Source organism: Maylandia zebra, linkage group LG6, assembly GCF_041146795.1.
Source record: "Maylandia zebra isolate NMK-2024a linkage group LG6, Mzebra_GT3a, whole genome shotgun sequence".
In the NCBI taxonomy this organism is placed as follows: Eukaryota; Metazoa; Chordata; class Actinopteri; order Cichliformes; family Cichlidae; genus Maylandia; species Maylandia zebra.
This window is the reverse complement of record NC_135172.1, coordinates 22,480,623-22,506,738: the sequence shown is the minus strand read 5'-3', so window position 1 is coordinate 22,506,738 and position 26,116 is coordinate 22,480,623. Positions and strand designations below refer to the sequence as shown.

Genomic DNA, 26,116 nt, shown 5'->3' with positions numbered 1-26,116 from the left:
AAACTCCACATACTGTGCAGAGATCATTTTCACACCTTCAGGGACCCTAAAGGGGCCGACCAGCTCTCTCCCCGTGATTCCGGCTCAAAACATGACTCCACCACCTCCTTGCTGATGACGCAGCCTTGCTGGGACATGGTGGCCTTCCACCAGCCATCCACCACTCCATCTGGACCATCCAGGGTTGCACGGCACTCATCAGTGAACAAAACTGTTTGAAAATTAGTCTTCTTGTAGTTCTGGTCCCACTGTAGCCGTTTCTGCTTGTGAGCATTGGTTAGGGGTGGCCGAATAGAAGGTTTATGCACAACAGCAAGTCTCTGGAGGATCCTACACCTTGATGTTCGCAGGACTCCAGAGGCACCAGCAGCTTCAAATATGTGTTTGCTGCTTTGTTATGGCCTTTTAGCAACTGCTCTCTTAATCTGATGTATTTGTATGGCAGAAACCTTCATCATTGTGCCTTTGTCTGCACAAACACGTGTGTGCTCTGACTCAGCCACAAATCTCTTAACATTATGGTGATCACGCTTAAATTTTCATGAAATATCTAAGGTTTTCATTACGTGTCCAAGGAATTCAACTATTTCACGCTTTTCAGCAGCAGAGGGATCATTTTTCCTTCCTATACTGCCTGAAAATTGGGGATTTGCTTAATAATGTGGAATATCCTTCTTTAGTAGTTTTTCCTTTAATTGGGCTCACCTGGCAAACTAATGATCATAGGTGTCCGAGATTGTTTTCAGTGATACAAAGAGTCCTGAGACATAATTCCATCCATGGGTTTAATTTAAAAAACAACTTATTTAATCTTTATGACACTTAAACACAATTTGCATAATAATTGGAACGTGGTGCGGTGCGTTGGAACAGCCGCTTTGATCTTTTGTGGGCCGAGCCAGTGCAACTGCTCTTTCTGTCAGTTTAAAGAACTTAAGTAGACTTTGACTGCACATCCAAACCCTGAGATATTTTAATATAAGAAAAGAACTACAGTTCCAATTAAAAATTCTCGTTCCAGAGTTCTTTTAACAAGATAAAGAGTTTACCTCTTTCCAAAACTAAACATGAAAAACTAGACATGAAAAAGATTTTAGATACCCCCCTCATAATTGAAACAATTTTGAAACTTAGAAAACTAAAACCCTGGTTCTAGTATTTGTTAGTTTGCTAAAGGACATGGTTATTGAGGACATCTACGAGGCTGTAAGTCGACTGCTTTCAAAAAGTTGTGTTTTTATTGTAATGCCTGTGGTGAATTTACTAAATCTGGCCTCTGACACTTGCCCTCCATACAGTAATCATTAAAAACACTAAAACCAACACAGAATTGAATAAAAACTCAACATTTTCAAACAATAAAAGTTAAACCAAAATAAGAAGATAAGCCCTGGAAGCTAACTGAAACTACACCTAATTAAAAAACAAAAAGTCAAAATGAAATAAAAATTAATTAGAAAATACAAAACTAAGATAATTGTGATTGTAACTTTATGTGTTCAAATTGTGTATGTAAGTATATTTTATGTATTCCACTAGTGGCATGTGCAGTGGGACAGTGGATATATTGGAAAAAGATGTTGAAGATGGAAAATGAGGAAAGGCAGCAGATAGAATTAGAAGACTTACATATTTGACTAATGACAAACACATGATAAATGTTCAAAGTACCCTGTTTAAGATTCAAGTGGTGATTTCTGGCTGGTGCTTGATTGTCTGGTTGTCAGGTAGTAGTTGTTAACAGGTGTTCACATAACTTCTTTGAAAAGCTTGTAATTGAGTATTTTTACATTGTTGAATTGGAACTTTTAATTTAAGGTGCCTTCAGGTGCCACCTTAAATTGACAGGACAAATGGAGCTGCAGATGTTTAGTCTATTCTTTAATCAAATGAACTCCCTAAAGGACTGACTGTATATTTTAAGTTGGGGGTGGAAATAACTTCAAATAGTCTCACTGCAGTCATTCACTAAACCTCTAAACACTATTCTCCTGAGTAGCAATTAAAAAAAAGTAAGGGTGTCTTAAAATTAGCTAGTATTCGTTAATTACTCGGTTCGGATGTACCTGATTTCATTCACATGGATGTGAAACGCTCTATCGACCGTCACAACTAACTGACCAATGACCGAACGCCTCTCAGACTTTACGAAAGCAACACGTGAAGCCGCCTCTGATTGGCTGGTAGCTGCACCAGCTGAACAAAGTGTAAACCGCCACTGCCGCCCGCCGCTGCTTCTGCTGCCGCTGCTTCCTCAAGAAACGCGTTAAAGTCTGCTGCTGCAAACAGGTTAGTGCCAACATTTGACTCTTAAAAACCGAAAAAAGGCAGCGTAGCTCTGAGCTCCTCTACCGAGGCCCGTGTGCAAAAGTTAGAGCAGGATGAAGCCACCGAAAGGGCTGCTCTTATTGTTGCTTTAAATAGACCAGACCCCAGCCTCGTTTTATGTCTTTTCTCCGCATTATATCTTCGTTTCCGCTAATCTGACGATGAGCAGCATGATATTTAGTGCGTGATCAGAACGAGCTGTTCATTTTTGATGTTTGTGGGTCTGTTTATCAGCGACAAACCCGCGTGTAGGCTGAACGGACCAGCCCTCTGAAAAGAAAACAGACAGGGACACGTAGCAACAGGGATGAAAACGTCACCAACGCCTCTGATGATAATCCTTTTTCTTTTTTTCAAAAAACCTTTTTATTTCATATGTATCATTTCTTTATTACTAACATCACTGCTGATAGTCGGTGTGAGCGTGCTACACGCGCACGTCATTGTTAAATAAAGATAAGAAGTGGACAAGGAGTAACAATGTAACTGTTATCTACTGTGGTGGCATCCCGCCAAATCACTCATAACTCCGCCTGTGGTGTGTGTGTGCGTGCGTGCGTGTGCGTGTGTGAATGAGTGACCAAAGTGGTCCGCACCGGATAGTAGTAGCGCGTGCTGCCGTTTCCTCCAATTTCCACTCAATGTCAAAATGTTGGCTACATCTATTTTGTTTAAAATGAGAACATGGCTTTTAGTGAAGCCACCTCCGTGAACTTGAACTGTTTCTTTTTTCCGCTTTTGGAAAGTTGTAAACTTTGAGAATGAATCTGAAAACAAGGTTTTGCTTTTGCTTTCTGACCACAGTGTGTAGCTGTGCAGGACCGAGTTGCTGTTTTAAGGATGATGTGCTAAGCAACAGGCAGATATTCCAGGAACTTTCCATGTCCTTAACAGTGACCAGTGGAGCATATCATAGTGACACAATGTCTTTGACGTTCTCATTAGAGATCCACCATTGTAGTTTTCTTGGCCTATTCCAATATCTGATTTTTCACCTAGTGTGACTTGCCCATAGTGATTTTTGTGTATTTATTTTGTGATAAAGACTTATTTAAATGTGACATGCTTCTGTAAGTTATATACTTTTCTCTCAACACTGAAAGTAAACTGTCCTGCCCCTGGAAAAAGTTACAAATAATGAATGAACATGAGTTGCTGTACACCCACCTTTACCTGACATATTTTACCACAACTAACAAGTGCAGCAGATTTATTTATAAAAATAAATGTCTGGTACTTACATAATTTTTCTGTATTTTTTTTATATTGTTACCAGATAACAGATCATCAACCTTTTCCCTTTTTTTTTATTCCTCTCCCCATAACTGATCTGATCCTTTGCTCATACCGAGGCTGCTAGCCATTTTGCCTTTGTTAGCTTCTTAAAAATGTCCACGTTTAAGTGTCTTTTTAAGTTTGTTGTTTCAGATATGTTTGCAGCTTACTTTAGTGACCGTTACGTCGAGTTTGCGTGGGACTATTTGCCTGTGCTGCCATGTGTGAGTAATGCATGCATGACCAGCCAGTCACCAATCCACGTTAAGAACAGTGGAAACTGTGTAATTCTGGTTCCTGGCTGGTCAATCAGTGCATCTCAATTTCTTTCTCCAGAGCTATTCTGACTGGCCTGTGATTGCTGCCCCTTTGAGATGCAGATGGCCATCATTTCCTCTACAGTCAATTGTAGCTCTTTCATTTGCCAGCAGATACTTTATATCTTGCCTACTTGTGCTGGAGGACAACATGCATGTTCCAGATATCAAATTAAACATAAGATTGTTGAGCAGACTCACTTTCATGCATATTAGACAAATCAAGCAGGTTTAACAGCTTGTTGAAATGTGAAACATTCGTGTGTTTAGAATTAACTGCAGATATGAGAAAAACAGCAGGTTTTCCACTCAAAAGCTGGACTGTTTCTGTCATTTCCCCTCAAAGGAAAAAAATCTCTCAGACTAGAAGTCATGGACAGCTGGTAGCCGGTAGTTGGATACTTGAGTATTATGAATAAGTTCCAGCCTCTTCTATAAGAAAGAAAATGAGGTGAAAGTGAATCATAATTGAGTGCTTAGCAGTCAGTTGTTGGTGTACATCACTTTTTGGAGAGCAGCTCTGATATGTGCTTGTGTCTGAAGGCGTTTTTATGCAAACTTGCTCTAACAGGAATCTCTGGAATGCCGCCTGCTGTTTTCCTCCCATTTTAAACCCAATTTTTGAAACACTAGGTAATGCTGTTGCGGTCATGCAGGGCAGTCACATGAACAGTTACCATAAAGATGCAATCGTGTGGGCGGTTTTAGTACTCAAGTAGAGGAGGAGCTTTCATTTAAGCAAACCCAGTATGTGGCACAGCGTGGTTTGCCATGTGGCCTTTAGTCTTTCGACAGTACCAGTATCAGCCTTTCTGTCTGCTTTGGTGCTAGCAAGGTGGAAGGACTGAGCTGGATGATGTTTACACAACAATCAGCTCTGGCGTGCTGCTTTTGTGGCAGATTGCTTATAAAATAAAATAGTAGTTACATTCTTGGAAAAGATGATCCAAAATCAATAGGATCTTGGAGGATCCCCCTTTTTTTCCTCTTAGCACCTCTTTAATGAAAAAACTGCTAAATGGATTCAAGTTTGCCACAAATCCACTGACATTTCTAGCCCTCCATGTGATCTGTGTTAATTAGCACATGTTAGCAAGCACAACTATTTACCGTGTAAATAGTGCTTGCTAAACTTCAGATTGGCAGCAAATCTTAGCGATTTAAAGGATAGTGATGCAAATTAAAGCATAATGATGCTTTTGGGGTTTTATAATGTAATGTTTCACTGTGAAAGCACTATGTTAGGTTGTTTTTTTGCTTTGCCCCAATGGTGTGTCGGGAGTTGTTAAGAGTTGTGTGACCTTTGTCCTACTTAAGCGAGCTCGTCCTCCACCCTCTCTTTCCCCCTCCGCTGTGTGACCATGTGACTTGGAGTGTGTGGTTTCATCAAGGAGGTTATGACCTGCAATCTTTAGTCTGGTTGTCTTGTGCAAGGTCAGGTCATGTGTCCGAAAACCAGGGTTAAAAGTCACAGTCAGCCAGAGGATCGCAGGACATGACAGACTATAGTGAAGCCTCATACGAGTTAAAGCAGGCCTCCTGTAGCTGTGCTGGGATGTCTCTCAGTGTAATGCTGGTCATGTCAGTTGGTCTGCCACGTTGATCACATAAAAATGGGTGGAGGTCTTCTCTTCCTGTGCGCCTTTCAGAGTGCTCCTCATCTGCCACGCTAATCAGGAAAAACTGGTTTGTCAGTTGCCTTTAGGGTGTGTGAATGCCCTTGTGAATTTATACTGTATGCAAGGATATCTCATTACATCCATAAGAATATATTGACTCCTCTTTTTTTTTTTTTTTTTTTTTTTTTTTTTTTTAAATCACTTCCTAGGCGCTGTGCTGTGCTTTATTTTCAAACTGTTGAATTACCAGTGAAGTTTTTGGTGTTTCCTCTCACCAGTGAGAAAGCTGTTGTCAAGTTTCAACACATGTTGCATTAAGCCTGGTCTCATCATGAAGAAGTGATGATATCGTGTCTCGGAGTACAAAAAAGTGTGCGCTTTAGTGAGCAATTTAAAGAGGAAAGTCTTTAACAGACCAACAATGATGAAGTGGAGCAGGCACTGATTTATAGATGCGCACGGTGATGATTTACACTGAAATACCATGCTAGTTTCTTTATCTTGGTATATCAGAAAAGAATTGTACTGTTACATATCTCAGTTAAACACAAAGTGCTTTTTAGAAGACCCTAAAATGGGCAAGATGCAGAAGATGCCCTCAGAGATCGGTTTATGATTCACTCTTCTCAGACCATTGCAACCTGACACCACACAGACTTTGCACCAAGGAGCTAGCAGGTTATAACCGTTTAATGTTCGCCTGTATGGACCTTTGTGTTGTCACATGCAACTCCATCAGGGTCAGCGTGCATGTGTGAAAATGGTTTTAGCTACTGTCAAAACCATGTGTTCTCACACAGCAGAAGCAGTGCTTCACTGACACTAACTGATGCTTTTTTTATTTCTCAGCTGGACCTACTATTGACCGCATTTGGGTCTGAAAGAGGAAGCCAGTGTGGAAGTGCTTCAAACCTGCATTCTTCCTAATGGCAGGTTATGTGCGTTATGGTCCTATTTTGAGTAAAATAGACAATAAGGGGTATGCTTTAGGGAGTGGCGACTTTGGGATTAACAAGTCCCTGCCATATGAGCGTGCAGCGTCCTTGGTTTCTCAGTTAGTTCCACCGCTCACCTGTGAAGTTTGGTTTCAACAAAAGAAATTTAAACATTTATTTTAGTACAGCCATAACACAACACACGTTATTTAATTTACTTAAAAAAGACACTTACTGTTTTAGTTATACTGTATACCACCCCAGTTCATGTAAAGCTGAGAGAAAGCAGCTGACTTGTTAACATGGGATTATGTTTTATGTGTTTAAAAGCTTAATGTTTAACCCTCCTTTAATAAGGTAGTAATAATGAGATTAAACAGGTTTATCTGATGCTCAACAACTGACTAAGCAGCTCAGTATCACACTGCTTTAAGGTTTCAGATGTCTTGCATCATTCCTCTAAGAGGAACCAAAGCATTTCAGAAGAATTCAAGTATGACTGACCAACTGTGCTTTTTTTGTAGCTTCCTGACTGCGGTAAGAGTGTCTCTTATACCAAACAGCTGTAACCTGCCTGCAAGCTTGAGGCTGTTGCCAACTTATCTTCATGTTCTGTTATGTGTCAAATGAACCCACTGCCCCTCCACCTCTTTTTTCCAGTGCCTTATGTTTGTGGGGTGACTGCCGAGCTGGCTCTGCCATTGGCTCCTCATCCTCCCAGGCCAAGTATGGTTAGTGGGGGGTGGTGGTGGTGGTGGGTGTAGTGGTACCTTTTGCCTCTGACAACTCTTAGCAAAGCATGACACCAGTGTCATGTGCCACTGCTGGCCATCAAACAGAAACGCGTACTCTCAGAGTAGGTCTGTAATGAACACTTGCAAAATAAGATGTGTGAAGATGTCACTCGGTCTGTGCAGCGTGTGGTTTACTGATGCAAATAATAAATTATTGAACCAAGATTGTTAAGTTATTTCTATATAAAACCAATTAAAACAAAATCAGGCTTACAAAACAATATTTTTAAAATATTAACACAACACAAAACACAATCAAATCTCCAAATTTCTTAGGTTTGTATTTTAAAATGTTAAATGATTTTATAAACTCATTCTTAATTTATTAGGTCATTTGGATCCCTGCAGGCTGTCTTGTATGGTAGGCTAGTGTAGGATTTTTGCATCAGTGTGATCTGTAAATAAAGGAGTGGATACAATGACATTGCCTTTGTACCTGATGAAGATCAGTGTGGCATAAACACTGTAATTTAATAAAGGGGTTAGTAGTAAGCGAGACATGTGCATGAGTTACATTTAGTCATTTTTTTGGGACCTTTTTTTTCTCTGTTGCTCATTAAGGAGTTCAGAATCAGAATCAGAATACTTTATTGATCCCTGGGGGAAATTATTTTTTGTTACAGTGCTCCATTTTAAACCAACATTAAGACAAGACAGACAATACGCTAACTAAGAATAGTACAATATATACATATATATACATGCATACATAAGTCACTTATAAATAAATATTTGGAAAAGAAACATGTGTAGCTGTAGCAGGGAGAGATTTTGAACGAGTTGTTTATCAGTGTGAAACCCAACTTATGCTAATGAGGTCCTATTTTTAAATGTATACTTTACTTATGATCAACAGGTCCAGAAAAACAGCTGTAAAAACGGTGTCCCGTGAATGTTTTGAAACATGATATAAATAAAAATATGGAAGAAACACCCTTCAACCATGTTCATTTTCAGTTTGTCCATCAGAGGGCGCACTGAAATTTCCTGTTTGTTTGGATCACTACAGTTAAATAACTAAAAATGTAAGAAATGTAAACAAAATCTATTTACATTCCGTGTGTCCCAAAGAAAGAAAAATATCAGCCGATATATCAGAATATCACATTTAAATCACAGAATATCGGTGATTTAAATGTGATATTCTGTATTCAGTATCAGTCTTAAAAATTAAAAATGGCTTGAACTCTTAAAATTATTCATATCCACACTGAGTTTTCTTGACTCCATGCATGTCTACATTTTAGCCTGCATGCTTCCTTTACTTTTCACAAAAATCTGCATTCACTTTGTTCAATATAGCCACAACTTATCACACTTATTCGACTCAGTCCACGATTTGCTAGAGCCAGAAGACTTTAAATCCATGTAGAAACTGTGTAATACACTAAATGTCCAGACTCACAAATAAACTCGTCTTAGTTAGCCATCATTTTTTGGAAATGTTATTTTATTCATCTTAGACACGAAGGACTCTGCACATATGGTTTGCACACATTATTTGGTGACTTTGTACATTCTGAGACGAGTGTATGTTGGTGTCGACATCTCTGCTAGATCAGGTCTGTCAACATATCTATCACACAGAATACACAGCATGACATATAATCAGTACGTACCTCTTTGTTCCACAGCTTCATTAGATTGGCTGCTCAGCAACACAAGAACTTAACACTCCGTTTGTGTAGATAAAGACAATGTGTGATAAGATACTGGTGATTCACTCTTGAATAAACATAAATAAAAATGCTCGAATCACTCAGATCAGCTTTCAGTTTGTTCTGAGCTTTTTCTAAGATTACTTTTAAGCTACTTTTACAAACAGACAAATGCACACCTGTGTTCACAAACACAAAAAGCTCACATCAGTAAAGAAACCGGCAATGAGTTTGAGTTACCCGTTAGCTAAACAGTACCTCAGTGAGTGACTTGTGTGGTGTGTCGTGTGTGTGTGTGTGTGTTTCTGTTTGAAAGGGGCGTGTTTCTGCTATTCATAGTTGTGAGAACTTCAGAGGTCTATTAGAGGTCAGTCTGAGTCCTTCTAATAGCAACTGCAGCAGCACAGGGCCTTTCAAATATCCACTGTGGCCACGGTCTCGACCTTTCTTCAGACACACGCTGTGAGCAGTGAGTAAAGAGATTGATTTTTATTTCTGCCTGTCAATAATCAGTGCTTAGATTTGTGAAAATGTACTTAGCTGCACTTAAGGTTGTCCTTGAGGTGATTTGAAAGAGATGTTATTGCTGCTTCTCTTTTTTATGGTGTTTAAAAATACAGTTTAATCTAACGTTTATGATTTCGGAACCTTTTTTTTTCCTTCCGAGAGGATAAACGGATCCGAACACTTGTAATGAATGTAGCCTTTACTTTGTGGTTTGTTCTTCAATATAAAAATTCTCATCTCAGCTCAGTTTACAGTAGTTATTTGTCATTTAACATGTGTATATATAAATTTAATTGAATCCACAATTATAAGTCAATGACAGTGTCACTGCAGAACTTTGTGCCAGTTGGCAGTGGTTCCATTTGTCACAGGTTTGTTGATAATAATAGAAGTAGGTGAAAAGTCAATTGTTGTTGCTGCTCGCTCATTTACCCCACAGAGGTCAAAAGAGTTAAACAAAGTTCATGTGCTTCCAGCCGCCCAGGCTGATTTAAAAAAAAAAAAAAAATGTGAGCTGCACAGAAGGCAGCGTGAAAAGTTGTAGCTCTAAATGATTATTTAATGTGCTGCTTCCATATTAACTCGTAATAATTAAAAAAATTCTAGTTGACTATTTTAGTGAATTTAAATAGCTTTTTCCTTCTTCGGGCTTCTCTTATTTCATTTAACATGTCATTAAAAATCAGGCATTCAGCCTACTTGTGACTCACTTTTATTGTTGTATGAATATTTTATTAGAATAGAGCCATATGTCCATGAGAGTGAAGAGCGAGCCCAGCCCAGTGAGCTCATTTCTAAACCATCCAAAGCAGAAAGCTTCTCTTCCTTTTGTTCAGCATCTGCGGTCGCCCATCTTGTTATATTTCCACTGAGGTTTGTGATCAGGAAATGTGTCAGGAGTCATTTTTATTTCCCATGTCCTTGTTGTCAAATGCACAGCTGTTGAATGGGATAGCACATCCTCTTCTTTTTCTTCTATTAACAACATCAGTTAAAAAAAAAAAAATTCACCTGCACAATTTAAAAGACAAAGATAACAAATAACACAGTGCAGCAGGGGATAAAGTTGACCTTGAAGCTGCCATCTATTTCATATATGAAAAAATATCATTGTTATGGAAAAACACAACATTTGCACACAATAAATGATCTGACTACATAAAATGAATGTCAGATTACTGAAATGTTTTCAAATGAAGTAGAAGAACTGTGGAAAATTACCTCTGCAAGGGAGGAAGTTAGGAAATAAAGCTGAGTAATCATGTACCTGTGAGGTGACATTAAAGTGAGTCTGCTTAGGGAGATTTCCTTTGCTAGAATATAACTTATAAATAAAGGCACATACTAGATGGATATTGACGTCATAAATAGCAGAAATCTTAAGCTTCCAAATAAAGGAACAGATGCGATATATGACTCTGAACACGATGCAGTCCTAACAAAACACTTCTGTAAGAGTTCTGCAGAGAGCAGCAGGAAACGTACTCGCTCAAACTACATTACAAAAGGAAAGATGGGGATAAATGAAACTATTAATCATTAAGGAAACTGGTTTTAAGTGCAAGATGGCTAACCCTCCTCATTGTATCAGTGGATTTGTTGATTTTTCTGCTAACCCAGCCAGTATGCTTTTTCAAGCGCTTATCAACCATAATTCCCAGGAGCTGATATTTGCGGCATTTCAACAAACGTGATTATAATTTTTGATTATTTTTTATTTATTTATAAAAAAATATATAATAAAAAAAAAAAAAAATATATATATATATATATATATATATATATATATATATATATATATATATATATATATATATATATATATATATATATATATATATATATATATATATATATATATAAATAAAAAAAAAAAAAAAAACACCCAGCACGCCCCTGCGGGCGGTTTATCCTTCAAGCTCGGGTCCTCTACCAGAGGCCTGGGAGCTTGAGGGTCCTGCGCAGTATCTTAGCTGTTCCCAGGACTGCGCTCTTCTGGACAGAGATCTCCGATGTTGTTCCCGGGATCTGCTGGAGCCACTCGCCTAGCTTGGGAGTCACCGCACCTAGTGCTCCGATTACCACGGGGACCACCGTTACCTTCACCCTCCACATCCTCTCGAGCTCTTCTCTGAGCCCTTGGTATTTCTCCAGCTTCTCGTGTTCCTTCTTCCTGATATTGCTGTCATTCGGAACCGCTACATCGATCACTATGGCCGTCTTCTTCTGTTTGTCTACCACCACTATGTCCGGTTGGTTAGCCACCACCATTTTGTCCGTCTGTATCTGGAAGTCCCACAGGATCTTAGCTCGGTCATTCTCCACCACCCTTGGGGGCATCTCCCATTTTGACCTCGGGACTTCCAGGTTATACTCGGCACAGATGTTCCTGTACACTATGCCGGCCACTTGGTTATGGCGTTCCATGTATGCTTTGCCTGCTAGCATCTTGCACCCTGCTGTTATGTGCTGGATTGTCTCTGGGGCATCTTTACACAGCCTGCACCTGGGGTCTTGCCTGGTGTGATAGACCCCAGCCTCTATGGATCTTGTGCTCAGAGCTTGTTCTTGTGCTGCCATGATTAGTGCCTCTGTGCTGTCTTTCAGTCCAGCTTTGTCCAGCCACTGGTAGGATTTCTGGATATCAGCCACCTCCTCTATCTGCCGGTGGTACATACCGTGCAGGGGCCTGTCCTTCCATGATGGTTCCTCGTCTCCCTCCTCTTTCTTGGGTTTCTGCTGCCTGAGGTATTCACTGAGCACTCGGTCAGTTGGGGCCATCTTCCTAATGTATTCTTGGATGTTCGTTGTCTCATCCTGGACTGTGGTGCTGACACTCACCAGTCCCCGGCCCCCTTCCTTCTGCTTAGCGTACAGCCTCAGGGTGCTGGATTTGGGGTGAAACCCTCCATGCATGGTAAGGAGCTTTCTTGTCTTTATGTCAGTGGCTTCTATCTCCTCCTTTGGCCAGCCTATTACCCCAGCAGGGTACCTGATCACGGGCAGGGCGTACGTGTTGATGGCCCGGATCTTGTTCTTACCATTCAGCTGACTCCTCAGGACTTGCCTGACCCTCTGCAGGTACTTGGTGGTTGCAGCTTTTCTAGCGGCCTCTTCATGGTTCCCATTCGCCTGTGGGATCCCCAAGTACTTGTAACTGTCCTCTATGTCTGCAATGTTGCCTTCTGGTAGTTCAATCCCCTCAGTTCTGACTACCTTCCCTCTCTTTGTTTTATTTTTATATATATATATACATATATATATATATATATATATATATATATATATATATATATATATATATATATATATATATATATATATATATATATATATATATATATATATATATATATATATATATATATATATATATATATATATAAAAAAAAAAAAAAAAAATCTTGATGTTTTAAACACAAACGTAATTACGTATTTTCATTTTCCAGTCTTCAGTATTCACATTCACTGAAAGAAATATTCACATTTACATCCAATGTTTGACTCATTGTAAGTCTGGTACTCAGATTTTTAAACCACAGAAGAAGAAAAAAAAAACAGTTGCAGTGAAGAGTTGGTTCATTACTGAATCACTGAGCTGTGCTGCTGCTCCATCTCTGCGGTGAGCCTCGGATGATTCACTCTTAGTTTATCCTTGAAGCTTTTATTTTGCGCAGTACGTTTTTGTGTTAACGCGTCAGTTTGCCAGAAATAGGTGTTTGTGTCAGAGAAAAGTGAAAGCTGTAGACGTGATATAGTCCTTTTAAAAACATTTGGCTTTTGAGATCGTGTTACAGCAGTTTTACAGCAAATATTAATGTCAAACCTGAGATCACTAGGCTGGGTCGGGATTCATGTGTAGCTAACAGAAGGTTTATAGGGTAAATCATGCCTGTTTTTTAAGCTGATGCTTTAGTTTTATAGAGTACATTTCTGTATGTGTTCCTGTTGTAATGTGAAGGTCAGAATGTATTATTAAAACAACGGTTTAGCCTGGTTTGTTTGATTCCTTATAGCCTCAGAAAAGAGTCTGGCCCTTTAAACATGTTGCATGATGAGAAATGATAAATATTACCCTGGAGCCTACAGGTGGATGGCAGGGTGGTGTAGGTTGGAAAAGCAGCAGCACTAACGTGTCTGAGGGACAGATGGCAGATTTCTTTACAGCTAAAACAAACCACAAAACCAGGGCCTGTGTTTCGAACATGATGTGAGAAAAGTGAGGCCATGAAACTGTTCAGTTTGAGTTGCCAGCATCAAGTAGCTTCAGGCTCTTTACAGAATTTCACTAAATGGAAAAAGTTCCTATTACAGTCATATAATGTGCTAAATATTTCACTTCTCCACACAAGTCTCTGAGCTAAATTAAAACTAAAACTTGAGACCAATGACATTTATTGTTTTCTGTTTTTCTGCAGGTTCACTGCAAAACGACCATGCAGGCTCAGGAGGTCCTGAGACAGCTGCGGATTCCCGAGCTGGATGACTTTCGGCAGTACGTCCGAGGCTTTCCCACCAACGCCCTCATGGGTATGGGTGCCTTCGCGGCCATCACCACCTACTGGTTTGCCACCCGTCCAAAAGCCCTCAAACCACCCTGTGATCTTGGACTGCAGTCAGTGGAGTTACCAGTGAGTGATCTCTTTTTTTTTTTTTTTTTTTTTTTTTTTTCTCCAGTTAAACTCTCTGGATTTAGGTTTCGGTTTTACGGTCATATTTGTTAGTGGAATTTCCGAGGTTTGATCCCTTTTACAGTGACGCTGGGCAAAAAGCACTGAACAGTTGACTTCATTCACTGGAAATGTTAATGGATTTTCTCCACAAACTCAATCACAGCTGGCGTTAGTGTCAGTTTTAGGAGTTACAAGCCATGACTTCATCACTTCCTGTTACATTAAAAGTACTAAAATGTTTTTCACACAGTCACTGTTGGTGCTGCTGATGAACGGGGCCTCATTGAATGTTGTTTTATTATTTCAGGGTGCACAATGTTGTCACTTGTAGCCCAGTCTTTGCATTGGAGCTCATGAGTAGATAAACGTGTTAAGGGATCATGGCGAGTTTGCTAATTATTAGTTAATGAACTCTGTTTCCTTGCAGGGTGGTGAGCGTGCGAGAAGATCGGTGTTGTGCGAAGACGGCTCTTACCTGACACACTACTACGACGATGCACGCACGTTATACGAGGTGTTTCTACGAGGGCTCAGAGTATCAAGTCAGTGTCTCTCCTGTACTTGCTAAATGTGAGAAATCCCCAAAGACGCTGATGTTGGATAAACGTTTCTTTCTTTTGCAGATAATGGACCTTGTCTAGGATCGAGGAAACCAAACCAGCCATATGAATGGCAGACTTATAAAGAGGTTAGATGGGCACCACGGACATGCCAGTGTGGGATTTTACAACCATCAAAGTGGGAATTTATTTTAAAAACTGGATTTAATTGTATTTTTTGCACAGGTAATAGATAGAGGAGAATGCATCGGCTCCGCCCTCCTTCACAGAGGACACTCTCACACAGGAGACAAATTCATCGGCATCTTCTCTCAGAACAGACCAGAGGTAAAACTTACATCATCCTCTCATGTTATCCTACGGTGTTTCTGTTATCACTAACCACAAGCTAACTGCATTCCTGCGTTACAAGGGCAGATTAAAAGGGTAAATTTATACTGCGGACACTCCTCTTTAACTGAGGAGATATTTGTTTGGTAATTTCATAGTAGATCAGCAGTTTCTGAAATACTGAGATCAGCCCATCTGGTACTAACAACCATTTCATGCTCAGAGTCATGATGCTCATGTTGAACTTGAGTAGGTCATCTTGACCATGTCTGTAGACATAAAAGCAGGTTGCTACCCTGTAATTTGCTGATTTACATTAATGAGCAGCTGAACAGGTGATCCTTGCAAAGTGTCTGGTTTAGTGTAGACACACTGCACACTTCTGATGGGAGACCTGGTAGAAAGAGTTAGGTAATGACTAATTCATCCATCTGACATAAATACTGTTTGAAGCTGTTATATTGTTAGTCAAAAGGTGTATCAGATATTGAACTCTTTCCAAATTTTCCATTAAGATCTCTGTGACATAAATGATTCTTGTAGCATTACCAAGTTGTTTATTGTTCTTTTTCCTTTTTTTCCACGGCTGAACTCAAATGAATGATACTGTTTCTGTGCAGTGGACCATTACAGAGCTCGCCTGTTACACGTACTCCTTGGTGGCTGTCCCGCTGTATGACACACTCGGCGCTGAAGCCATTGACTACATTATTGATAGAGGTATAAAAAAGGGCACCATCTCACACTAACCACATATCGCCTGCAGCACTGTCAGAGTGCTTTATAAATCAAGGGCCGTGACGATGGAAGATTAAATTAATGGTTCGCTTGGCGCCGTCTGTTTCACAGCCGACATCTCAACGGTGATCTGTGATGTCCCTGAAAAGGCCCGGATGATTCTGGATTGTGTCAGCGGAAAAGCACGAGTGGTGAAGATGATTATTCTCATCGAGGCGTTTGACAGCGACCTGGTGACCCGCGCAAAGGAGAACGGCATCGAGATCCTGAGTTTAAAGGAGCTGGAGGTGAGAATAAGAATCGGATTTGTCATTTTTGAGTTTCACAAATGTTCATTCTTGATGTGCAGAGCAAATTGTGTCATCTTCTGTGTTATGTCTGCACTATAGAGAGTAGTCCCCAGAAAGTTGATTCTGTTCATCTTGACGTAGATTGTCACTGGGAGGAACGTTTCGTCACTCATCCAAGTGACTTCTTCAGTCCCAGCTGACTGCAGGTTTCTTCAACCTTATGAACAGTACATAATGGCATAATGCTCTTTGATTAATTCTTATGACCATTTTCATATTATTGATCAAGAAACTGACCTCACAGCCGATTCTTCAACAGTGGTGCTATTTTCAGTCATTATGCAAATATACTGTTTATAAGGTTGAAGAAACCTGCAGTCAGCTGAGACTGAGTAATGCCTTACCGGGATGATTAAGCATGCATCAAGACACTGTTGAATAGAACTGTAATTTTGTTGCATGCATGTAAAAATGACTGTGAAGGCGACTCTGGTTCGAATATTTCAGCCTGTTTCTGTTTGTGTTTTTGAAACCATCCAGCCGTGTTCGAGCTAAGTAGAAATCAGACCCTTATCAGGACTTCCTGCAGATGTACTAATTTTTGTACATTTTTGTTTCCAGGCCTTGGGTAAAGCTAACCTCAAGCAACCAGTGGTGAGTAGGAACAGCACGCCATCTTTATCTGATCTACTGACAACATGAGTTTTTTTTAAAGGCTCTTCTTTTAGACTAAATTACTCCAGTGAGAGTCATTGGTGAAACTTCGATGAATTTGCTTGATCAACTGGTGTCCATCTTAAAAAAAAAAAGTATTTTAAATGTAATAGACGTATCAGTGTTGCTCTGTGATTACAGCCTCCCAAACCAAATGACCAGGCTCTTATCTGCTTTACCTCTGGAACAACAGGTGAGTACGGGGTTGTTATTGCGTTAACATTTCAGAAATGTTATGTTTTTATGTTATATATCATCATAATTGTTTTTTATTGTGTTTGTTTTGCTTAAACTTTACTTTCAGGATACCCAAAAGGTGCAATGATTTCTCATGAAAACGTAGTCTGCAACACTGGCGCTTTCATTAAATTGACCAAGGTAAACAAACCCACCCACCGGCACTCTAATATTTTCAATTGGTTGATCTCACTGAAACCTTTCCAAACAATAATAACACAGAGGCTCTGGGTCGCCTTCAGGTTGTCATCAGACTGTAAGAAATCATGTATCCTCTTTTTTTTCATGTACTCCTTTAAAGATGCGATAAATGAACATCAAAGATGAGAAAGAAAGGCAACACCTGATTTTTTTAAAAAAAAAAAAAAAAAAGAAGCATTAAGTCTCAGTTCTTAATTAAGTTAAATGGCGTTTTGAAGTACACCACCTGTTGTATAACGAATGTAAAGGTAGATTATAGAAAAACAAACCATGTCATTGAATTTATTTGCTAAATGTAATAAAAAAGCCAAAATCTTCATCCATCTTTGTAGAAGCTGATTCGGAACAGTTCAATCAAACATTTTCTTTTGTTCTCATACGTTTTTTTTTTACGTCAGATGGAAAAAAACATGAAGCTGACTCATGGCTCTAATATCCCTGTCTGGCCCCTGTTGCCTCTCCTTGATTCCTCTTTGTATTTTCCTCTGTCCGTCTGTCTTGCTCCCTCGTCTGTCCCGTCCTGTGTGGTCTCGTGCGTCGTCTAGGAAACACTGAAGCCCACAAGTAAAGATGTGGCCATCTCCTTCCTGCCTTTGGCCCATATGTTTGAGCGTGTAGTGGAGGTAAAGTACAGAGTGCTTCACCTGCATGTGTTTTGTGTGTTCCTCTGCAGGTAAACTGCATGCTGAACGCCAATGACATTCACGTATCCTATCTCCCTCTAGCTCACATGTTTGAGAGGGTTGTGGAGGTATGTTGCTTACCTTAAGATGCACAATGAATTTATCAGTGGAGGTAATATTTAGGAGTCAGCAGAGAAGGACTGCTAGTATAATGTTTGTGAGACATGAGATGTGAGACCCCTTAATGCCTAGCGTATAGTATTTGATACATGTGTTTTTGAGTTTTATCAGCAGTGTGAATTATACAATTAAAGGTTTAAAATTTGTGCACTCCTTCATGTTTTCCACAGTTGTCCAGTAGGTCAGATTAGAGTCTTTGGCAGACCGATTCTGGCCCTTGTGCCTTACATGTGACTCCCCCGCCTTAGTGTGTTTAGATGCAGCATTAGTGCCCTCGTGTGGTCAAAAATATCATTTTTAATTTGTCAAAGTTGGAATGAGCAGCATCTTTTCCCCTCCATCAGTATGTCGTACTCGTCCACGGGGCTCGAATCGGCTACTTCCAAGGGGACATTCGACTCTTGATGGATGATCTGAAAACACTCCAGCCAACAGTTTTCCCTGTTGTCCCCCGCCTCCTCAACCGCATGTTTGACAAGGTCAGTTTATGCTGTTTATGTGCTTTTGTGGTCAGAAGTGCCGTTTCTCTGGTCTGCTGCTTTGCACGAAACACGATTTGGATATTTCTCATTGCTCTGCAGGTTTTTGGTCAAGCCAACACGCCACTGAAAAGATGGCTGCTTGATTTTGCCTTCAGAAGGAAAGAGGCGGAGCTTAAAAATGGAGTGGTCCGAAAAGACAGCATGTGGGACACACTCATCTTCAAGAAAGTGCAGGTAAACACGAAACACTTTAAAGCACTTGGAGATGTTACGTGCCACCTAACAATCTTTCAAAGAGCACGTACACTAAAGAGGAACAAAGACACAAAATGGATAAACACGCCCACACATTTGACCTTTTCGTCAAAATTATTTTGTTAAATGAATCTGCAGCGGTTTTTGTGTTGCATAATAAATTAGTTTTGAGTTGACATTTTGGAGCTTTCATGTTTGTTTTGCACTGTAGGCGAGCCTCGGCGGCCGTGTGAGACTCATGATTACAGGAGCAGCCCCGGTATCCCCGACCATCCTGACTTTCCTGAGAGCTGCTCTCGGCTGTCAGGTGAGCCACATTCACAGTCATCTCATCTGTAATTTTTTTTAATACTTTGTTTATGAATATCATTAATAACGTAAACGTTTTCCAGTTTTATGAAGGTTACGGTCAGACTGAATGCACAGCTGGCTGTACCATGTCGATGCCTGGGGACTGGTCAGCAGGTAAAATATAAGACTTTCACTAAATTTTGCAATTTGTAGACACAGTGATGCTTGTAAGAATGAAACGACACTATGACTGCTCTGTCATCAGGTCACGTTGGGCCTCCTCTGCCCTGCAATGCTGTTAAACTGGTGGATGTGGCAGAAATGAATTATCTGGCAGCCAATGGAGAGGGAGAGGTGAGGAATAGGATTCGTCGAATGCATACGGCCATTACGGAGACTTGCAGTCAGTTTTCACACAACCATACATCCCTGTAGAAAAAAGTACTGCTTACTGCTTCTATAGGAATTAAGAGCAGCCAGGTGGTGATATACAACTGATCATCAGAAGGGTGTGAGCACCTCTGTGACACACAGCATAATTAAAAAAAAAAAAAAAAAAGACTGAACAGGCTCGGCTTGTTTTAGAAGGGTTGCCAAGACCAGGCAGCTTCTCCTTTCCTTTAAAAAGAACATGTCGGGTTTGCAAAGTTGCATCTGAACAAGTCGTGAGATCAAACTGTTTGCTCACAATGCACAGCTTCATGTTTGGGGCAAAGCCACACACAGCATATCAGCACAAACACTTCATACCAGGTGTCAGCACGGTGGTGGAGGAGTGATGACTTGCACTTGTTTTGCTAAAGTCAAATGTGAGCCCATCTGTCTGACAGCTGAAGCTCGTCTTTTTTTCTTTGTACATGGCTGTGAGCAGATTTCTAGAGGCCAAAACTGAATTTATTGTTTTAATAACATGAACTTTGTGTAACAGGATCCAGAATTTTTTTTTTTTTTTTTTTTTTTTAAAAGAAAAAGAAGCAAAAACGCGACACAGAATTTAAATGCAAAACTATTATAAACATATTAAAGAACCACAATATGTATTTAAGTGACACATTTCTTCTATAAAACTAACATGGAAATTGTATTATTTTGAAACTAGCCTCAGTGTCCTGAGGTTTACATTATCCTCATACATTTTTAATTCAATATTCTACCACATAATTAGAAGCTTGCCTTAGATACAACAAAAGGAAACCCTTTAAAGGAGAGGCTGTCCTTTAACATTTGAAATCAATGTTGGCTTCAAACGGGGACGTGAGCGAGAAACTATTTGTAAAAACAAAATGTAGCGGGGTTGATATAAAAACAAGAACAACAAACCAAACAGCTTCTTATTTATAATCTCGGTTGTTGTAGGTGTGCGTCAAAGGACCAAATGTATTCCAGGGATACCTGAAAGATCCTGACAGAACAGCTGAGGCTATTGATAAGGATGGATGGCTGCACACTGGTGACATTGGGAAATGGCTTCCTGTGAGTAAAACGGGCTGAGTGGTGATGCGAATGGTGATGATCACTGTGCATAAACCTAAACTTACATTGCTCTTGTGGTTCCCTGCAGAATGGCACTCTGAAGGTTATTGACAGAAAGAAACACATTTTTAAGCTGGCACAGGGAGAGTACATCGCCCCGGAGAAAATTGAAACCATCTATGTTCGCAGCGACCCCGTGGCCCAGGTGTTTGTTCATGGTGACAGCTTACAGGTAAGGCTTAAATCTCAGACTTTTGTTTTTTTTTTTTTGTTTTTTTTTTAAATCTACACAAATAGTCTGTCTGAAGCATTTGATTCTCATCTGGTCCATGTTGTGTTTTAAAGGCATGCCTGGTGGGGATAGTGGTGCCCGATCCTGACTTCTTACCTATTTGGGCCAAGAAAAAAGGGTTTGAAGGCTCTTACTCTGAGCTGTGTGACAACAAGGTCCGATTTATTACTATCAGCAATCTGAACGTGGACTCTCACTCTGTATGCCTGTGTAACATCTTCTGACCTTTTTTTTTGCTTTTGCTTTTAGGATGTGAAGAAGGCAATTCTGGAGGACATCTTGAATTTGGGCAAAGAAACGGGACTCAAGTCTTTTGAACAGGTGACTGGTCCTGTCTAACTTCAAGCACAGCCAGTGCTTCCCACAAACAGACTTCATTTGAACTGAATGTCCACTGAAGTAAATTTGGAAAATAATTTTAGTTTTTCCACTCAAGGAAAATATTGCCAGGAAATTAATGGTGCACAATCACTTTGGTTTTATTTTGAAAGATCCAAACATGTCACTGTGACTGTGCTAATCTCTCATCTTTTTTACATGAAAAAGCACGAGTGAGTCTCTTTCTGGTTTCAGTGCAAGATTTACACTTCAGAGACCCAGAATTTTGCAATATATGCATCCTTAAAAATTATTTGCAGCAATACTTAAGTCAATGTTTGCTCTGTCATTTATCTTTTTTCCCCTCTGCAGGTGAGGGACATTGTGTTACATCCCGAGATGTTCTCTATCCAGAACGGTCTGCTGACTCCAACCCTGAAAGCCAAGAGGACTGAGCTTCGGAGCCACTTCAGAGAACAGATCGATGAACTCTATGCCAAAATTAAGATGTAAGCCAAGTTCAAGGAGTATTATAGGGAAGCCATTCAGAGACAGCCAGAACCAAACAGTGTGCTGAGGGAATCCGTCTCACTTTCTCTGCAAGTGACAATCTTAACAGTTATATGGGGGAAAAGCTTTCAGGATAATTGGATAATGAATTTTAAAAGTGCATTTTATCCCCACTTTGATCAATAATCACACAGATCCATTATCCCAGCTAACACTGGCTAACTGGCAAAGAGATCCACAGAACCCGCACCAAGTTTCTTGTGTAGTTTATCCAAGAATAAGGGTTAAAATGGCACAGAGGAAGTTTGACTTCTGCTTTTATGTATGACAACTTCACGGTCAGAAAGGTGAATCCTGAAAACATTTCTGCTAGTTTTATTCGTGAAAGCAACAAGCGAAAATCTTTGAAAATACTTCTACAACAGTGACAGATATTAACTATTTATATGCCATGACATTTCATGCTTTGGTTATCTATTTAAGGGGATATTTAATATCATCTTTTTGTAAATAGTGTATCTGCTGGAAAATTTGTGTACAGGGTACCATGCCAGATACTCTGTAGCTTCCCTGCATTCCCATATTTCTCAGTGCTGCCGGCTGAAGGACTTTGATGAGGTTTTTGGTTAACAGCCTACTGAAAATCATGTTGGTTCACAGATTTTGGGCTTTTGTTTTTGGTGTTATTTTTAAATGTTGCATGTAACATATTCACTGTTGCTTTCTAAATGCCTGACATTGCATTGCCAAAAGCTGAGGAATGAAGCTGCACAACCATCGTTTGTATATTCTGCAAGTATTTGGGGTAAAAATAGTAACAGTGATTTTTATCGTTGATCAAACAGTTTCCATGTCCTTTGCAAAATCAGCAGTCTTCATTTCAGCCATTTGAAAAAAAATTTGTTTGTTTTTTGTGAATGCCGGTTTTCTGACTGATGAATGATCGTGATGTACATCCAATCGTGTCAAAGACCTCTTAACAGCACAAGCTGTACTGTTTAGTTGGTTTTTTTTAATGACTTGTGATCTCAAAAAGGGAGAACGGTCCAGTTTTGTGCTATAATGGAAAGTGTATCTGTCAAATGTACCAAATAAACACAACATGGTCGTGCAGTTGTTAGCACTATCACCTCATAGCAAAAAGGTCCTCCATGCTGCCATTCGGTGTGGTATTTGTGTGTGTTCTGTCCAGGTACTTCCAGGGAGTGTTTATAACATTAGCAGGAGCAGTGAAGGCAGCCTGGAGATGGTGGAGAAGATGACCTCAAACAGAAACTTGGTCAAAGATTTAATCTAGTGTGGTCTGCGGTGCTGATCTGATCACATACCCAAACCATCTCAGCTGGCTCCTTTGAATGCAGCAGAGCAGCAGCTGTGCTATGTTACAGTTCATGTTCAGTTTAAACTTGAGCAGGCAGTCAAGGATCTCCACTTGAGCACAAACACCTGCAGCTATGTACAAACCAGGGGTGTCTCCACGGCACATGTAATAAAGTATTTATTACATGTTTTCGCAACGTTTAAAGTGCTGCCAGCGTCTTTAATGCAATACTGCAAAAGAACACAAATCTCATGCTCTACTGGGAATCAAAATCAGCCATACAACTGAGCAGGAGCTGGTCTGAGATCTCTTCACTCTTCTCTTCAAAATCGTCTAGACTCTCCAAATAGTCCTGATCATCCCGTTCATCTCCCCACACATCAGATTTCTCCTCCTCTGTGTGAGTTGTGCTCTGTGGGCCCATGGGTTTATGTTCCTGGCTGCTTTCAATGTTGCCAGCATCGTCCATGAGGTACACCTGGTCCTCCTCATCCTGTAAGAAACAGAAGACGTGATTACCGACTGATGCATGTTAAAGCTAAAACACTGTTAAAATAAATTAACTAACCAGCGTCAAGACGTAGCTGATACAGATCTCTTGTGGCAGTGGGTAACCTGTAACAGGGACATGATGTTACCTCACAGTCAGATCATGTTTCCTTGAATTATTTCAACTACAAGTCAGTATGGCAGCTCTTTCGGATCGTGACATACTCGAGGACCTGAAGTTCCTGCATTCAGGATCGTGGCACTTCTGGTACCACACATCCTCTTTCAGATCCACAACGATCCTGCAGAGGGTGACAGAGCCAAATCAGAAAGCGTAAGAACACTCGACCATCTTCAGAAGATGAAGGAAACAAACTGCACTCACATGATGTTGTTGCTTTTGTGAAACCGCCCCACGTTTTCACACCAGCGGTATTTGGCGATGTCATAAACGAGAAGTTGCTCTGCGGCAAAGTAGTTCCATCGTCTTAAGCCTGTCAAAATTTATGAGATCATAAACGTCAGGTAGGACGATCGATGTGAACTGCCACACTTTTCTTTTCAGGAAGAAAAAAAAAACGGTAATATCTAAATGTTTCACTCGGCTGGATGTCACGTCAGAAAACCACAATTTTAGGGCAGATGAACTCTACAGACTGAAATGTTTCACGAGCAAATGTTTTCACTGCATAATACTTACTTCCTTGTATCCCATCCTTTCTAACCACCGTTAATACAAAGTTGTCCACTTCTTGGTGAGGGGATGACAGGAAGCCAGAAAGTGCACCTGTTGGTAATATATGGGAAAAAGTTTCACGAATCAAATCATTTCACACTGAGGTTTTTGAGGTGAAACCAACAATAACATTTATGCCATAAACTGACTACATGCAGGAATACTTCACATATGTATATGCAGAAGATTAAGAAAAACTCTGGTCTCGGTTCAGCATTACCTGAGTCTGAATCCGACCCTTGTTGGGACTTAGATGGGGAGACTTTGGGCTCACTTGATTCTGGGACATCCCATGTAAGAATCCTCTGACCTGTGAAGCTGATACACGGGAGGAGAGATTATGTGTGGCCCTTTTTAAAAAAAGATCACAGCACACAGGAATCTGAGCTGTTTGTGCCCAATGTACCTCACGTTACACACTAAGGAGGCCAAGAAAATGCTTTCCTCCAAAGAAGTTCCCTTCTCAGGTTTGGCAATACACTGGTTATCTTCTGCCACAGTGAACGCAGCATTCTTCCCCGCTTTAGACGACTTGTACAGGCGGAAATTTCTGTTCTTTGTATAGACACCTATGTGTTGAAATAAAAAGCCACGGTACGTGAAGGGAAATTGTGTAAATGCATATCTTTACACATAAAAAAAGGACATAATTTTTAAAAATCTGATTTCCCTCACCAAGATCCACAAAGAGAGAGTCTCGACCATCTTTGCTTTTCACCTGGAGGAAGCTGAGGTCTCTCCCTTCCTCTTTACACCTCTTCATCTCTGGACTTGCTGCTTGAGTTCTACTCAGGGCGAATAAGTGCAAAATTTTAACCTTAAACACTGAGCACATAGAAATAAAAACATGCAGTTTTTACAGGTCTGAGAGAACAAACCGTGTTTCCACTCCATTATCAAGGTGGCTTCCATTTTTGGGTTTGTTCAGGACAGGCTGAAGAATTGCATGAATGAACCTCCCTACAAAATCCCAATCAGATGGAATATATGACTATTAAGCAGGTATTAACAGGCTGATGTTTTCCATGTAGGGCTGAACATACCAACATGAATGTTGTCTTTGAAAGCTGCCTGTTGAAGACAGAAGATGAGATGTCTGCTGAATTTCTCCTCAGTGCTGGAGTCCAGATTGAGGACATTTTTCGCAGAGCATTCAATCCCATAAACTTCCAATAACTTGTCACAGACGTACTGTCACCACACAAAGCAGAGAGGGGTAAACATATCAAATGTTTAGACAAGAACTTTTACTATTTCATGGAAAACATGAGCTCAGTTTGAATTAGATGGATGCTGAATGATGCTAAATCACATACTGCATCTATTAAAGCAGCATGGCTTCATAGTAGAAGAGTCTAGGTGCAGTCCAGACCTTTTTCAATGGGACAAAATTTATCTCCCAGAAGTCCAGCAGCTAGTCTTTTCAGTTCCCAGGCATTTGCAGACTGTTGTTTAAAAAAAGACGGGATGCCTTGCCCCACTTTTTTAAGACATGTTGCCATCAAATACAAAATGAGCTATTATTTTTCTTAAAATTATACATTTTCTTAGTTTAGGCACTTCATAGTTTTTCTGTGCTTAACTGTGAATAAAATGTGGGTCAAAGAGATTTGCAAATCTTTGCATTCTGTTTTTATTCACATTATACGCAGGGCCCCACCTTTTGTGGACTTTGTGCTGTATAAATGTTTCTCACTAGTCAGACGTCAGGGTCCAGAAGCAAGTTATAACCATTTCTTTTCACAGGTTCATTTTCATTATTACATTTCATTATTAGCGGTAAAATAAACTACTACTTCAAGAATTTCAAATCAGGTTTATTTGTATATATTTCCAGTTGACAACAACAGCAGTCATTTCAAGGCTCACTATGAAAATACTACAGTCTATCTAAATCCATTCATAATTTATGTCTAAAAGTGTGTGAATCAAGCTGCTTTATTAAACTCCTTTGAACAGGAAGTAGTAAA

The 26,116-nt window shown here is 40.0% G+C and overlaps 2 protein-coding genes across 5 annotated transcripts in view; one reads left to right on the top strand and one right to left on the bottom strand.

Moving 5' to 3' along the window:
* Nucleotides 1–2,142: 2,142 nt before the first annotated feature.
* acsl1a (acyl-CoA synthetase long chain family member 1a) lies at nt 2,143–22,713 on the top strand. 3 transcript variants are annotated; one of them, XM_012918708.3, is made up of 21 exons: nt 2,143–2,289; nt 13,852–14,064; nt 14,534–14,648; nt 14,730–14,794; nt 14,892–14,993; nt 15,617–15,716; nt 15,846–16,021; nt 16,646–16,678; nt 16,880–16,931; nt 17,043–17,116; nt 17,850–17,927; nt 18,324–18,458; nt 18,561–18,695; nt 18,928–19,023; nt 19,109–19,181; nt 19,273–19,361; nt 20,364–20,480; nt 20,569–20,712; nt 20,826–20,927; nt 21,022–21,093; nt 21,463–22,713. In XM_012918708.3, the coding sequence occupies exons 2-21, from the start codon at nt 13,870–13,872 to the stop codon at nt 21,601–21,603; spliced, it is 2,094 nt and encodes a 697-aa protein (XP_012774162.1). In that variant the 5' UTR covers nt 2,143–2,289; nt 13,852–13,869; the 3' UTR covers nt 21,604–22,713. The 3 variants fall into 3 exon arrangements, with proteins under 3 accessions (XP_012774162.1, XP_076740986.1, XP_004549535.1); XM_076884871.1 differs by lacking the exon at nt 17,850–17,927 and adding an exon at nt 17,722–17,799; XM_004549478.4 differs by lacking the exon at nt 2,143–2,289 and adding an exon at nt 9,250–9,395.
* A 372-nt stretch (nt 22,714–23,085) lies between these two features.
* Nucleotides 23,086–26,116, bottom strand: part of primpol (primase and polymerase (DNA-directed)) — a 5,135-nt gene continuing 2,104 nt past the window's right edge. For both annotated transcript variants that reach the window (XM_004549480.4, XM_004549479.4), the window contains exons 5-14: nt 25,190–25,337; nt 25,025–25,106; nt 24,822–24,931; nt 24,553–24,715; nt 24,367–24,464; nt 24,111–24,197; nt 23,796–23,904; nt 23,636–23,712; nt 23,490–23,536; nt 23,086–23,414 (exon numbers count right to left, since the gene is read on the bottom strand). In XM_004549480.4, the coding sequence (XP_004549537.1) occupies nt 23,178–23,414; nt 23,490–23,536; nt 23,636–23,712; nt 23,796–23,904; nt 24,111–24,197; nt 24,367–24,464; nt 24,553–24,715; nt 24,822–24,931; nt 25,025–25,106; nt 25,190–25,337 (1,158 nt within the window). In that variant the 3' untranslated portion in view covers nt 23,086–23,177. The remainder of the gene's footprint in view (nt 23,415–23,489; nt 23,537–23,635; nt 23,713–23,795; nt 23,905–24,110; nt 24,198–24,366; nt 24,465–24,552; nt 24,716–24,821; nt 24,932–25,024; nt 25,107–25,189; nt 25,338–26,116) is intronic.